Below are 15,801 nucleotides of genomic sequence, written 5' to 3'. Positions count from 1 at the left end.
AAGGTGTATTGGGAGTTGTTGGGGCGTTACTGAGGTAACGGTCCGTTCTGAAGAGAGGCGGAGCTGCTATCATGAGTAGGGGCGTGTGGCGCAGCTATGGAGCCGTTTGGGGTTTGCGGTGGGGGTCAGTGCTGGTGCTGCGAGGGCGAAGCCGCTGTAAGTCGGCCACCTTCCCTTGGGAAGTGCCTGTTTGGATTAAGACGTGTTTTCAGGGACTGCTGGAGGGTGGCGGTTGTGCTGGTTGCCGCGGCGGGGAGCGAGGCCGGTCGATGGGGAATGCCTGGCGCGGTGTGTGCGGTCTACGGTTCCGTACTGAACTAAGTCAGGCTTGAACCGGGGAGCCGGTTAGCTTCTTTACGTTCCTGTGAAGTTAGAACTTGTTTCCAACGTTACATTTATTCCCGAAACGTACTTTGGGTAACTTAGTCGTGAATATAGTACATAAACAGAAATACAGCCTCATGACCTAAACTGGCACAGATCATATGCTGCTTAAATCCTCCTTTAGGTCTGATTAGGGACGGTCTGTAATTAGAAACACTAGCACCTAACCTTGCAGTAACTCTGGCCCAGGCACTTGTTCTCATTTATTTCCCCCCCCCCCCCCCCCCCCCCCCCCCAGTTCCTGTTAGCAAGCCACAGGGTGGTCATGGATGTAAGACGTTTCCATAGTGATTTACCCTGGTTTTAGTACTAAAAGCTTTGCTGGAGACACTGTAATTGTACCGTATACCCCTTTCTTGCACGTGCCAGCTCCTCAGGTGTGTCTTTGTAACCCAAGGGTACTCAGTTAAACTTCGGGTCCGGAGATGTACAATGACAGCATCAGAGTGAAAGTTAACCTGAAGTCAAACTTAAGGGCAGGCTACTGCCAGCCAGGATTTGTTGCTTTATTTTATTGCTACCTCAGGGTCCATATGGGGCTATTCCAGAGATGAGTGAAGGGGTAACTGAGAACTGTATTTCAGGGTTGGAGAGCTATTGCAGCTTCAGTGGAAACTGCTAAGGGAACACAAAATTGGTGCTAATAAACAGACTCAGCAGCTTCTTTGGGTAGGTTTCTGACCTCACTGCACTAAGGCTGGCATGAGGCTAATTTCAGCGATTAGAGAATGGCAATAAACAATGATGTTAAGTGAAAAGGAACAAAAACAAAAAAACGCAGTGTTGCCCTTGTGGGTCCAGACTCCATTTCTGCTTGCAGTTTATGGAGCTTGAAGAATTGTTATTCACTGTTGGAACTTTAGGTTGCCTGTGATTTCTAAAAAGTAGCTATTCATACTCCTAGTAACTGGAATTCCTTGGATGTGACTTTCCTGTGAACATGTCAGGATTGTATTCTATGTGTTGTTTGTATCATAGAATCATAGAATAGTTAGGATTGGAAAGGACCTCAAGATCATCTAGTTCCAACCCCCCTGCCATGGGCAGGGACACCTCACACTAAACCATATCACCCAAGGCTTCATCCAACCTGGTCTTGAACACTGCCAGGGATGGAGCATTCACCACCTCCCTGGGCAACCCATTCCAGTACCTCACCACCCTAACAGTAAAGAATTTCTTCCTTATATCCAGTCTAAACCTCTGCTGTTTAAGTTTCAACCCATTACCCCTTGTCCTATCACTACAGTCCCTAATGAATAGTCCCTCCGCAGCATCCGTGTAGGCCCCCTTCAGATACTGGAAGGCTGCTATGAGGTCTCCATGCAGCCTTCTCTTCTCCAGGCTGAACAGCCCCAACTTTCTCAGCCTGTCTTCATATGGGAGGTGCTCCAGTCCCTGATCATCCTCGTGGCCCTCCTCTGGACTTGTTCTAACAGTTCCACGTCCTTTTTTCATTTATGCTTACACATACAGACACACACAAATATAAGCAAGTATTAAGATGTGGCAGTTACTCTATTGCAAACAGAAAGTTTGTTAATTTCCTGTATTTACATAGTGAACTTTATAGCAAGGAATGATGACAACGTAGTAACTAGGAGGATTAGATTAAGATTTAAGAACCAAGAGAAAGCAGCTGTTTCAGGTTAGTTTTTGCTAAACCTCTACTGGTCAGTCTAACCCTAAAGAACCTTGACCTTAATTAGGGCCACCTGGGTCTAATGAGGAATGCTTGAGGGAATGAAATGTAGAAACAAAGAAAGAAAGAGCTTCTTGAAAGGTTCTTTTCCTAAATCTAAAATTAAGATGTATGTTCTCAGTATTCCATTTGGAAAATAATCATATCTAAGAAAATAGCTGTCAGCTGCTGTATACAGTGTGCTTGTGAACTTACTAAATTGCTGCTTAATCCTTGTTGCTGCTCCAGTGCCAATGGAAACACTGATGTGGAAATTAATGTTATTGTTCAATTAACTAAGCATAATGTACCAGAAAGTTAGGCCCGGTACATAGGCCTCCATTAACAGTGTTTTAGAAATTGTTTGCTTTGATGGCTTTTCCTTCCCTTGCAAACATTTGCTTAACAACATCTGATACCTGTTATGTAATATTTGCTCTAATATGTAGATGTAAAGCAGCAGTAAACAGTTTATCCTCCCTTCAGTGGATCAACAGCATGATTCTTGTTCTTACATTTTTATCAAGCATATATAAAGTTTTGGATAGTCTCTGGTTTTGTATGTCTTGGGAAAGAAAATATATCAAGAAAATGCCAATTAATTAAAACCTTATTTTAATGAACAGGTAGCGTTTTAAAGGTTTTTGCTTTGCGCCAACAATTTATTTGATTACATGAAGGTCAAACCTTGGTTCTGTATTATCAAAACAAAGCTTTGATTTAGAAACTTAATTGTATGCACATTCTGACCATTTTGTGCAGAGCACTTTTTTTCCTCACAATTCAGTGTTCCAAAATACAGCAGATAATTTTATTGCATATATTATCACAAGTAAGTTTGAAATACTAAGTGTATTACTGAAGCATTTCGCAATGCTTTTCATAAAAAGGGGGAGGGTGGAAGCCTTTTGAGGAAGTATTTTTTTTTGTTATTTTAAAGAAGTTATTAAATATCTTTTTTGTTATTTTAAAGAAGTTATTAAATATAACACTTCAAGACATTTTGCCATCTTTGGTTATTAGAGCTAGGAAGGTCTTCAATGTTTCAGACTTTTATAGGTTGTGAAATATTGCAGTCAGGACAAGAGATGACTTGCATATCAGTTGCTGACAGGCTCTTGGATGAAGCACAATCCATTGTGCTTCCAGCCACAGTGAGGGTATCACCTGAACTCCTACTCTCACAGAAACCTCTTTACCTGTTCACAAAACTTCCTGCTTTCTGTTTGTAGATTTGAATTTGGTTGGGTTTTTTTAAACATCTTTCTTAACGTTGATATAGGAGCTTTTGAAACAGAAATAACTTAGGAGAAAACTGGAGATTGTTTATGTTTGCTGTTAGTCTTCATCATGTCTAAGGTGCTTTCTATATAAGCAGAAAGTTAATCATCAGCAAGACCTTTAAAAAGAAAATCAGTAGTAGAAGGCCTTTAGCATTTAAACTAGAAGAGGTTACTTCACTGCAACATTGCCAAGGCATACGTTCACAGGTTATATTAACAAAGTTTCTGGAGAACCAAAGTATGCCTGAGTGGCTCTGTCTAAAGAGTTTAGCCTGAGCAGGTGCTGCACTATCCCAGGGGATAATGTGGGTGAGTGGATTTGTATTTATAAATAAAAAAACATGCAAAAAGTTCCTGTGATGGTTCTGCACATCCTGTGTCAGAGAGGCAATTTTTCTGATACTATTGAGTAACAATGGTGGCATTAAAGCGAGACTGTAAAGTGATCTATTTTATTACTTGGTAGACTCTCCTGAGGAGATTAAATTGACTCTTGATGGAAATTTATTTATTGCAAAATATTTTTCCTAATGAAACAATAGTTATTTAGACTTAACATCATTACAGTTGCTGTTTTAACTACATACTGGAAGATGACTTACTTGGCCACCAACTGACTTGACATTTATACAAATTATTCTTTATAATCAAGACAGATAAACAGAAGAAAATCTCTGATTCTTCACATTTTTGCATACTAAACCCAAACATGCACAAAAGAGTGATTTTTTAAATTTTTTTTCTTTTTTAATTGTTATTCTAAGTCCTGTTTATCTTTAAGGGAGACAAAAAATGTGGCAAAAGGACTTTTTTTTCTAGTAATATGGTATAAAAAGTTACTTGAGAGATGTTTCTAAACAAGTACATTCTTGTGAAAGAACTGTGAGAGAGAAAATAAATTCCATCGGGTTTATTTATATGACAGTTCCCTTGTTGGATACCCTGCAGTGCTATAAGCTATACAGCTTTGGTTAGCAAGAAACAAACCTCCCCAAATATTAGCAGCTAAAAACCTAGGAAAAAATTATTGTGGAAATATCCTGAAATTCTGGGGTTCGAAGGGTTTTCCTTGAAATCAAGCGATACCAGTGGCAGTGAATAATTCAGTCAATGTATGCAAAAATGTTGTAGCAGTTCTTCAGAAACAGTGCGTATGATTTTAAATCACTTTTTAACTCGTAAGGTTTTCTACCTGGCTCAGTGCAGTGGGTAACAATAAATATATATAGGATTAAAATCTGCTAAAAAGTTTCTAAAACCAGACTATTGATAGCTAAAGTAAATGCAAGTAGCTGAAGTAAATGTGAGGTTATGTCCAGAAGAAAGGTCTTCTAAGTCCATTTAGTTGTCATGCCTTGTTTGCTGAATCTGCTTAATGTTTCCATGTGACTTCCCTGACCACACATCATAAAGCTGGGTTAAGCTGCTAAGTCTCTCTTCAGCAAAACCAGTTGTTTGTGTCTTTGTCTCCACAGCTTGTATAGTTTAAGTGCCGTGCAGAAAGCAGTGCACATATACAGCTGCTTTTGTTTTTCTGATTTTAATTGTTGCATATACATAGATAATCTTTAGTAAAAGATATTAATATGTCTGAATATTGGAGCCTGATAAAGAACTGAAGTTTTCTTCTTGCTGCTCTGATGATACCAAATGATGGTATCATCAGACTCTTGGTATCCACTTAATCTTATCTGGAAAAGAATTTTCATGTAGCCACCTCACAAACTAACAAAAGATTTTCTTATGCTACAGTTATTAGTACTAATACTGATAAATCTCATGTGCTAATATGTTGCTTGCTGTATACGCTTAAAATCCTGCTATCTGGGAGCATCTTAGTTGCCCTTTGGCTGTTTGCCCTGGAGAACCTAAGTGTTTCGCTTGGGAGTGCTTCAGGGAAATACTCATCATCTGCTCTCAGGCTTGCTCTGGTTTGCATAGCAGGTCAATTTCTGCCAGGCTGGGCAGCAAGAAGGAGGCCTGCAAGAGGTTGGGCTTCAGCTCCTTCTAGCAGAGGTATGTATGACTTGCCTCATGTAAGCAGCATGTAAGAATGACAGTACTGAATGAGATGACTTGTAGACTAAGCTTCATCTGCATTTTGCCCTGAATTAATGTGGTCTCTTGTATAAAGGAAACAATTGTTTTTCAGTGCCTTGAGAATATTGCTGCTTTAAAAAAGAATCTAGATCTCAACAGCATTTTTGATGTATGGCGGCTAGCTTTATTTTCCATGACTGAAAATATGTTGTGCAAAGTATTAGTCACAGCATGGTAGCCAAATTCTATTTTGAAGTGAAAAGTACAGCTTTGATGACAGTTCTGCAAAGACCAATTAATTGTGTATTCTTTCTGCCATTTATACAGGCAACACTTAATGAAGTATACACATCACTGATGTCCATCCTGTGGAGAAATGAACTGTGAGAAAATTCAAGCAAACATGTTCCAACTGTTCATAGAGAGGATTGTGTAAGTTACACATTGTGTTTCTACAAAACTTTCCCCACAATTTGCTGCTGCTCAGCACGTACTTCACTTAGCTTCCTCCAATTAGAATTTGCAAACAGAAAAGCTTTCCAGTGCTAACAGACGCATGTGCTTTCCTGGCGTTTGGGAGCCACGTGTTCCAAGAACGGCTGGGTACACAGTGCTGATACAATATAAAGGCAACGTCAATCACCTGCTCTCATTTTTTAATAGCTCCCCTCCATGGTTCTTATTCTCCATCACTAGAAACCTAAGTTTAAGGGAACTTTACTATTTCAAGTACAGTTTAATCCATTAAGATGGATCTCCTTCATAGCAATGGCGTGCTTATCATTCAGCATTTACAGAGGGACTACAGGGCTTACCAGGATTTGCTTAATTTCATGTCACACATTGGTGATCCCCGGAATATATTCTCAATTTATTTTCCTCTTTGGTTTCAGCTCAACCAAGTGGTTGGTACTAAAATGATATGGGTGGCAGTCATTGGTGATTGGTTCAACCTCATATTTAAATGGTAAGAAGTTGGATTTATTTTAAAATATGGTATTTTTAATGATGGTTACTATATGTGACTCAAGCTTAGAAAACTTGCTTTAAATAATGTACTAGTAGACTTTGCCCTGTAATTGTAAAACAGGAATTCACAGTGAAGATATTTAACATATGTTTGAAATTACATTTTGATAAGAACATCATATAGAACTATTACAGAGTAATTTTGGCAATATAGCTCTTTGTATTCCTTGTAAGAGTATTTATCGTGCTTTACTGAGGCCTTCTCACATACAAATATTTTTACTGTGTTTCTGCCTTTTTTTTTTTTTGGTCAGGATTTTATTTGGCCATCGCCCATACTGGTGGGTGCAGGAAACAATGATTTATCCCAATCAGTCAAGCCCATGCCTTGAACAGTTTCCTATAACGTGTGAAACTGGACCAGGTAAGGAATATTTGAGATTACATTGGCACATTTAATACAGATAGTGGCTTTGGGGGGGAGAGGGTGTGACTTATATAAATCTTGGAGCATATGTCTAAAATAGCAGCAAAACACAGGAAAAGAAAAAGGAATAAATACAATGTGATAGTTTTGCTTTTCAAGTAAACCCTACTAGCATGAACCAGCATATCAGAGAAGAATTACAAAACCTATATCATGGATTCAAAACGAGTGAGTCGCCTGCTTTGAGAGATTATTTTTAGGAACAGTTGTAGTGCCAATGACATCAGCTTGAGAAGAGAAATACCACTTTGCCTAAGAGTGTTCCAAAACATACGAGGGAGCCATTGTGTTTGAGGGCTTGTGCACTATTGCAATGGTTATTCAAACCATAAAGAGGTAGTAGGTGTTCCGAGTAAATAACAATGATGTCAACAATCAATCATGTAATATATCACAAGTGGAAATGGAACCCCTCTCCCCAGAACCAGACACTGGCACTGAATGGAAGACACACACTTATGTGTATAAATACAGGGAGGGGTGAATTCTTTTTAAAAAAAAAAGTGCACCTTTTTTGATGTTTTTTCACTTTTTTAATCTCATTGTCTTCTCTGCAATGTTGCTCAAGTTAAATGAGCTTGTGCAACCCTGCCTAATATGAAATAAGGTAAACTTGCTTGGAGCCAGCTGACTGAATTTAGTTTAATTCCTTTTACAAAAAAATATTAACAGTGGAAGTGAATGTGCTGAGTGCCTCGTGAGTGCCGCTGCAAGCTCTTAAGGGATTTGCAGAGCTGTATTTTGTTAACAGTATCCTGCATTATATCCTATTGTAATACTGAACTAGAAGCTTAAGCCCTCGTACCAGGCAGGTTTCACAATGCCTGATCTGCAGTCTGTTTCAAGTGAATTTATTTGGGACCTAACCCTAAGTATTACATTCCTTCAGATATTTTCAAAAGCCTTCAGAACTGAGCCCATTCAGAACCATGTAATTCCAAGCCCTGGCTAAGGAACCAGTGTGTTTCATTCTGATTCATTGAACCAGAAAGACTTTTTTTCCCATTATTTTCTTTTTGAAGTAACAAGTCGTTCCTGTTTCTGTCCAGTGGGTACAACTGTCATACTGATTCCTGATTTTCTTATAATGGCCACATATTCTCCCACCTCCAGATTTGCCCTTGACCATCAACAATATCTCAGGCACCTTTCCCTCATTAAAAAGAGGAGATGCAGTCAGCACAGCTGTTAGGTGCACACAGTCAGTGTCTGAGCCTACACTGTACTTCACACACTTTTAAAATGTGCAGTTTACATGAAAAGATTAAAGAAGCAGCTGCAGGTGTGAGAAGGGCATATCCAAATGCTGCTAACCCCAAATTCTGCGGCTCAACAAAAGGCAGAGCTGAAGGAACTGTATATATGACTATGTGGCAAGCAATGTAGGACCCGAGTTTGGTTTGTACTTCTGGAATGAACTGACCTAAAAAACCAGAGCCATCTTTTCTCTGGTATTTGTAAGGTTTTTGAGAACATAAACCTGAAACTGGAGTTGATGCTGCTTCTAGTCAGTAATTTGCGGATGAGCTGTGAAGTGTTTTTCCTAGATTACATTTTCCTCGACAACAGAAATGCTTTCCCAGTGCCAATATACATCATTACGGTTTCCTTATTGGTGATGTTTGTTCTGTTGTGAGGTTTAGAAGTGAGCATCTGTTCTGAAATGAACAATATAGTTGGTAGCTTGACTACTAAAGATACTGCCAAGCAGAGTACCGAAAATAAGTGCAGGGAGCCAGGAATGATTGTGCTTGTTCTCCCTAAACATTCCAGCTTTGCTGCTTCAATGAAATCTTCTTTTGCTTTGCAAGCTACTACATAGTGCTGGATCATAACACATTCTTCAGACAAAATCATTCCTTCTGCCCATGAAATAACCCTGTCCATCTTACTTCTCTTTTGTCTCCACAGAAAGCCAAGCTGTAAGTCTGGTATAGACAGATTCCAATGGTCTATTTTTTTCTTCTTCCCTGGTGCACAGGAGAAAAGAAGTAATTTTAGGAATTTCTTCCCCTGCATCATGCCAGCATACTTTGTATTTTGGTGATTTCCATGGTTGTAGGAACTTCTCTATGGCTTTGTATTGTTCCCAGCAAACTTTAAAATTTGATTCATTAGATTAAAACAAATTACACAACTATTGTTATATCTGGACTAAAAAGAAATCACTACTGATCTCTGAGAGAGTGTGTTGCTGTTATAGACTACTGTGAATACAGCCATTATTCTGGTATGTTACAGCATCATTTCACGTGCCAGTTGCACTAATAATATTTCCAAGCTATTTGAGGTTGTACACTACCTTAAAATTTGTAAAATAAATCCAAGTAAAGCATAAAGACACAATTCTTCCATCACACTTCAGATACAGTTCTAAATTGATTACAAAACTACCTAAAATGTTAATTATGTGTAATATTACTAATGAGACACAGATCATAATCTCAGTTGTTAATGCCATGGTTAACTGACAAAGCAGACAAAAGGCAGTTTGGAAGGGCCATCTGAAGTTGTACTGGTAATTTAATTTAGAATGTTATAAAGAGCTAAATCCTGTTGCACCCCTAATTATGAGGTAGCCCCTTCAAAACCTATCTCATCCAGTCCTCATATGTAACTTATATCTTACAAGCCCTAAGAGACCCCTAGATGCAATTTTAATGCACAATCACAATCCAAAGCTAAGTAAGAAAAATACAATACTTTCCAATCAAGACATCAGTATAAGATGGTTAAATTGTTATCAACTTATTTTAGACAAATACTCTGGATTCCTTTTGGATGAGTCTTCTGAAAAATTAACTTTTGAGAAGTAGTTGATATTCTTTAAGTCTTTGCTAGCCATTCTCTTTCTGAATGATGAGGTGCCTGAGGAACTGCCAGTAGACATTTTCTATATCACAAATGCTGTGGAAATATTTCCTTTTTGTTTTCACTAGGAAGCCCATCCGGACATGCCATGGGATCTTCTTGTGTCTGGTATGTAATGGTCACTTCAGCACTTAGCTACACAGTTAGATGGAAAGATAAATCAGCAGTTAGCCTTCACAGGTCAGTGTCTCTGCTATTCTAACTCATGCAGATGTTTCTTTATGTTTATGCTCTGGTTTTAATGGACTCATGTTAACCAAGTACTCAAAGTCTGCTCTGTCCAGCTTGTAAAAAAAACAACCAACCAACCAAAAAAACACCCCCACACACAAAAAAAGAAACAACCACCACCCTAAAACCAAACCACCACAAAACAACAAGCCAGACCTTTATTATGGTCTGCTTCAGCTGAAGAAAAAGAATATTAAGAGGATTTAGCCATTTGTATACCTTGGTGTTTATTAACAGTCACTGCATAAGATGTCTCTATTAGCTCCTAGTAAAGGTTGTGTCATGTCTTCGGTGTTGAAAATTTTGAATTCTGTTGTCTTTATGTGTTGGTTCTTTTGGTTAATACATAAATTTACTGCTTTGATGGATGCTGCCTTGGTCCATTTTAAAGCAAATGCGCATAAAGCTGGCGAAGGTCAGTGCAGCTTCTTGTTCAACCCTGTGGGGAACTCTTATAAACTGCTTTGATGGTTGTCCTTCCCAAGGTTGTTCCCATACGATATGAATTTTGTCATCAAATAATTGAACTTTTGCATTTAGGTATGACTTCATGATAAGAAATACGTTCAAGGTACTAATGCTAATTTAACTCACCATTCATGACTTTTATCACTAAAACCATGGTGGTGTCTTGGAACTAAAACTACTGGGATGTCTTCCTGCAGCCATAGATGTGGCTGCAAGAGCAAACGCTCTTGGTAATGTTTCAGTACCAGCTTCTGGTTTTTAGTCACCTGATCATAAACTTTTCTACTTGTCACCCTCTGCTTGGTAAAAATATGAGCCTGACAGAAAAGGGCCTGGTGTAAATTAGTAGGTGAAATCTTGTCTTATTTTTCCCTTTTAGACTGACATGGTCATTCCTCTGGAGTATTTTTTGGATTATCCAGATCAGTGTGTGCATCTCAAGAGTATTCATAGCAACGCATTTCCCTCATCAAGTCATTATTGGAGTATTTGCTGGTAATGCTGCTAGGTTTTTCTTTTCAACATGTATGCAAAATCTGAGAAAAAAACAAAAGTATGAGAGATGGCAAGAGCTTTTTAGTAGTGCTGCTTAGCTTGCAGCTGTAGTGGTGCTCTCCTCTCTCCAGAAGGATGTGATGATGATAGACTAATGGTAAAATTTGTGAGGTATCTACTGTCTTTGTAATTGACACAAGGAGAGAGCCCTTCACCATGTGCCATTTGATGCTGCACACTGCCACAGACTAGCTCCAGCTGGTGTGGCTGCATCTGATCTTTATCTGACCCTCTTAGGGGGAAGCTGTTTGGTTCACCTCAAATGGTGTCCAGGCATAAACTACCATGTATGCAGTGTGGGCAAGCATGGGGCCAGAGGCTTGGAGCAAAACAGAAAAAGGCAAATTAGCAGTGCAGACTTCCCAGGGTGATTTAAGAAGCTAATGAATGTTTTTCAGAGTTACTTAAATATGTTTCAAATTGGTATTTAGGGAGTTCAAACTATGAACAATCTCTTTAGTGTTTATTTGATCTTGAGGAGGATCTTGAGCAGAGCATTGACTGCTCCCATTCTCTTTTATGGATGCATAGCAGCCTCAGCAGCACTGGCTAAGAGCCTGCAGTCCAGCTCTCCCTTTTCATAACCAGGATAAAATGAGTAAGAAAGAAGGATGTTCTGTGTCTTTTCCTTCAGCACTCAAAGCTTGTGTTGGAACTGGTGTTGAATTCTGCATTGCTGGGGCCAGTCTTTGGGTGAGGAACTCTTTTGGAAAAGGAATGTTCTAGTTTAAATCTTTGATAGGCCTGACTGCACCTCCCAGATGACAGCCTAAGTAGTGCCTCATACCAAAGTCATACAGGGCTTGGTACTGAATTGCTTGCTTTTTTTTTTTCAAATTGGCTTTTTTGTGTGGGGAAAAAGGCTTTGTACTGTACTACAGAACTGTAAATTGTATGTGTATCTATACTTATCTATATGGAAAATATATACCTTCCAAAGCCAAGTTCTACAGGGGCACTATAAAAAGTGCTTCTTCAAAGTACAAATAAATTGTTCCCTGTAACACTGAGTTTCTAATCTGCAGGCATTCTGGTGGCAGAAGCATTTGAGCATACATCTGCTATTCAGACAGCAAGCTTGGGAATGTACATCAAGACAAACTTGTTTCTTTTCATCTTTGCCCTTGGCTTTTATCTAGTCCTCAAGCTTCTTGATATTGACTTGCTATGGTCTGTTCCAAAGGCCAAGAAGTGGTGTGCCAACCCAGACTGGATAAACATTGACACAACTCCATTTGCTGGACTGGTGAGGAATTTAGGTGCGCTCTTTGGCTTAGGTCTCGGAATTAATTCTGAAATGTTCATCACAAGCTGCAGAGGTAAAAATAGCTGTAAGATAAGTTTCCGTGTGGTGTGTATAGCTGCTTCTTTAGCTACACTGCAGCTGTATAATTTCGTTAAGATACCTACTCATACTGAATATTTGTTCTATGTTCTCTCTTTTTGTAAGAGTGCAGCTATGCCTCTGACCGTAGTTGCCTTGGTTCCATACTGTGTCCATTCATTAATGAGGAAAACTGAAAAGAAACTTAATTAGATAAGAGTTTCCAGATGGTTAGCGATGGGGGGGATGGATATGAATTGATCAAGAACCCTCAACAACAGGCAGTTTTTCCAACTCATTTTATCCCAAGGGGATCCCACTGCATCTTTGATGTGCTTCTAGTAAGTAACGAGTGCATCCAACATCAGTGCATTCAAGAATGACCTTGCCAGCTCAGAAATACTAATTGCTGATTTTTATTTTTTTTTCCTAGAAATATTGTAACCACACTGCAGTGTGGTTAGAAATGACCAAGTACTCTGGGTCATAACAAATTTTCAAAGTATAATCAGTTGGTTTCATGTAGCTACTTGGTGGTCTTTTATTTCTGTCCATCTCCAGCTAGATGATGCTTTGAGCCTCAGTTGTACATAGTGATACTCAGTATTTCATTAGATAGGTAGATAGATAGATAGATAGAGAGATAGACAGTGTTAAACTACCAGAGAAGGTTGTGATAGTATCACACCCCCTCCAACTCTGCTGCTGTACACTGTGAAAAGGCCAGCATAGTTATAAACAAGACTTCAGAGTTAACTTCTTGAGCTTCCTGAGCAAAACAGCTTCTTATTAAGCCAGATGACGAAAAATACTGAATATTTTGATTAGACTCTGTTGAATATATTTTCGCATTACTGTGTGGGTTTTGTCATTTCTACCTTTTGAAAGCAGTCACATGAATCATCACTGATACAGATTATACCTTTAATACTGAAAATGCATAAATATGGTGTAACAAATCTTTGGATTTTGTACATCTGCACAGAGCAACAAATGAAGAACGTTGTCAATAATGAAATCATCTCAGCATAGCACTTTGAGAATGTTGTTCAAGTTCCTGTATTGCAAAGGTAAAAATGAGTCTAGTTCTCTCAGGTCAGGTCAAGTCACACACCTGAGTTGCTGGTAGCAGTTGAGTAAATCATGACAATGTGATTGCAGACTCACTGCATGTTTATATTCTTATCAGCTTTGTTTACCTCAGCACACAGGTAACTGATATGTTAAATATGTTTGCTATATAAAATGGATATTCTAAATAAAGGCAGGTATTTTCCTTTTGTATTCACTATTTAGCATATACTGTTGTATGTTCATTTCCAGTGCAGAAGCTTTAAGCAGTATTTTGCTGATGCCATCTCATAAGACAGTATACAAGCAGCATAAAGCTGTAATGTGGGTGATGAGGGCAGTGTATGTATGATCTGATAGCAGTAAGGCTTAAAAGATGTAAGCATGATATTGATTCTAGACTTCCGGTTAGTTGTGTGATAATTGAAATTGAATCTTAATTAATTGGGAAAATAGGTGAATAGTTTGAGGTGGCCCTTAGGAATGAACACGGTACAAATTACAGAAGCAAATCTGAAACAGGCATCCTTATTCAAGTGTCTGCTAAGACTGCCTTAACAAAATTAATCATCTGGTTTTAACAGTCTGAGTATTGTGCTTTATACATCTCCTGATATCTTCTTAAATGGTTCTCTGAACCCTTTTTTCCCATAGCAGGTGTCCTGAAACCACTTTGTTCTATAGTTCTGACTCCTTAAGCAAAATTATTAAGCTGATGGGACTGGAAGCAAATAATGAATTACAAAGAGAGCTATGACATTGATTTGTCTCATGTTCAGGTTGCTCTGTGCTATGTTATTCCCTGCTGGTGAGGTGGCCTACAGAGGCATCACAAAACTAGGTTGGTCTGGGTATCCTGTTCCTCTCTCCTGACCAACAGTAACAGATTCTCTGTGCACAGCTGTCTCTGCCTCTTGCTGCAGTGCTTGGGCCTGCTGGCAGGGTTGGCTGTTTTAAGAAGGGAGTTATGGCAGACATCACATTTCTAAGTTCCTGCGACATGAGGGTCTGTGCTTCCCAATATTGACAGAAGAATGTTGGTGCTTCTGTTTGTTAGGATAGACATAACCATAAATGTATGATGACAACAAGTATTTCTGCAGTATTGTTCAAGGCACTGTACAGAGATGTGAGAAGATATGGGTTTTCACTTGCTTTGTTGGTGTCCTGTTAATTCTGCCCACAACTTCAGTTCTTCAGGGAAAGGAGCAAAGATCAGTTTCCTGTCTGAACCACCTCTTATTCTTTCTACAGCTATTAAAACATTACTAAAACCAATATTGGTGCCCATGTGGCTGTGCTCCTGGCAAGGAGATGACAGGCTCCTTTGGAGGCAGGGGCTAGTCTAGTTGCATTGGCCTTCTCAACAGCTCTGTCCTGCACAGCAGACAGATATGATCTAGAATCACAGAAATACTTGTTAACTGTGGCAAGATACTCATCTGCTTGTCTGAAGGGTAAGAGATGAAGTACTAAAACACAAGATCCAGTAAAAAAATACAATTTATTGGTATAATTTGGGCCTCAAAAGTGGTGTGCTTTATGCAAAAAGAACTATGGACTATTAAGTACATCATCACTGTAGTTTTAATAGAATTGTTGTTTTTCCATGGGCTAATATAAATTAAATGTCTCACAGGTATGTCAATAGGTTATTCATAGTCACTCTGTCAATAGTTTCAGTCCTGAGCCATCCAATTAATTATTGTTATGAAACATAAAAAGGCTAAAAAGATTAAACCATAAGCCAAATAATTCAGCTTCCCTTTCCATTTGCAATTAAAGATTAAAACACAGACTTCCTTGGCAAAACAGTATTTCAGTGTGAACTATGCGAGTTCAGCTTGTCTGTTGAAGTAATTCTGTTAATGGAGTTGTACAAAAGTTGAAATTGTTTCTTTCTATGTGGAATTAAGGGATGTATCCTAATACAGTGTTCACCCTTACAGCTCCATTCAAGTTTGCAGCAGTTGGTATTATGGTGTAGATTTATAAGGAACTCAACTGTGCTGGGATTTGTTCTAAAGTGGGTGAACCCTTCCCCCTGCAGCTTTTAGGACATGGAGAATGACTATGATTCAAAGATTTAAAGTTAAATTAAAGATTTAGATTTTGAAAGAAACTTAGACTTTCTGTCTCTGCTTTATTTCCAAGGCCCTAAATGTCCCTAAAGGGAAGAGTCCTGTTGTCCTGCAGACAATAACCAATAGCATATTTCAGAGAAACATGCAGTAGACCTTATAACACCCTGTTACAGAGACAAGCTTCTGCCAGAAGATCCTTCCTGACCTTTGTCATTTCTGAATTAGTTGTGCCTCTATTTATCAGCTCTGTTTAAGACCTAATTATGGCTATTTGTTCCACCTTTACTGAACATACTTATGATTTCTGTAAAAATACTCATCACTCTCTTTCCTTCTGAAAAAAAAGAGGACAT

The 15,801-nt window shown here is 38.8% G+C and overlaps 1 protein-coding gene across 4 annotated transcripts; it reads left to right on the top strand.

Moving 5' to 3' along the window:
- The first annotated feature begins 61 nt into the window (after positions 1-61).
- On the top strand, positions 62-15,424 carry G6PC2 (glucose-6-phosphatase catalytic subunit 2). Of its 4 annotated transcripts, none has more exons than XM_031052220.2 (7): positions 62-156; positions 5,716-5,820; positions 6,282-6,355; positions 6,672-6,781; positions 9,784-9,895; positions 10,794-10,909; positions 11,995-15,424. In XM_031052220.2, the coding sequence occupies exons 3-7, from the start codon at positions 6,306-6,308 to the stop codon at positions 12,504-12,506; spliced, it is 900 nt and encodes a 299-aa protein (XP_030908080.1). In that variant the 5' UTR covers positions 62-156; positions 5,716-5,820; positions 6,282-6,305; the 3' UTR covers positions 12,507-15,424. The 4 variants fall into 4 exon arrangements, with proteins under 4 accessions (XP_030908080.1, XP_030908081.1, XP_005152833.1 ...); XM_031052221.2 differs by lacking the exon at positions 62-156 and adding an exon at positions 5,315-5,364; XM_005152776.3 differs by lacking the exons at positions 62-156; positions 5,716-5,820 and having other exon boundaries at positions 6,138-6,355.
- Positions 15,425-15,801: the final 377 nt, after the last annotated feature.

Source organism: Melopsittacus undulatus, chromosome 8, assembly GCF_012275295.1.
Source record: "Melopsittacus undulatus isolate bMelUnd1 chromosome 8, bMelUnd1.mat.Z, whole genome shotgun sequence".
Lineage (NCBI taxonomy): Eukaryota > Metazoa > Chordata > Aves > Psittaciformes > Psittaculidae > Melopsittacus > Melopsittacus undulatus.
This window is presented reverse-complemented; position numbering and strand designations above follow the sequence as displayed.

Coding starts and splice junctions, on each gene's coding strand:
- G6PC2 (XM_005152776.3), top strand. CDS start 6,138: ATGGATCTCCTTCATAGCAATGGCGTGCTTATCATTCAGCATTTACAG. Junction 6,782..9,783: donor AACGTGTGAAACTGGACCAG/GTAAGGAATATT, acceptor TGTTTTCACTAG/GAAGCCCATCCGGACATGCC. Junction 10,910..11,994: donor CATTATTGGAGTATTTGCTG/GTAATGCTGCTA, acceptor TCTAATCTGCAG/GCATTCTGGTGGCAGAAGCA.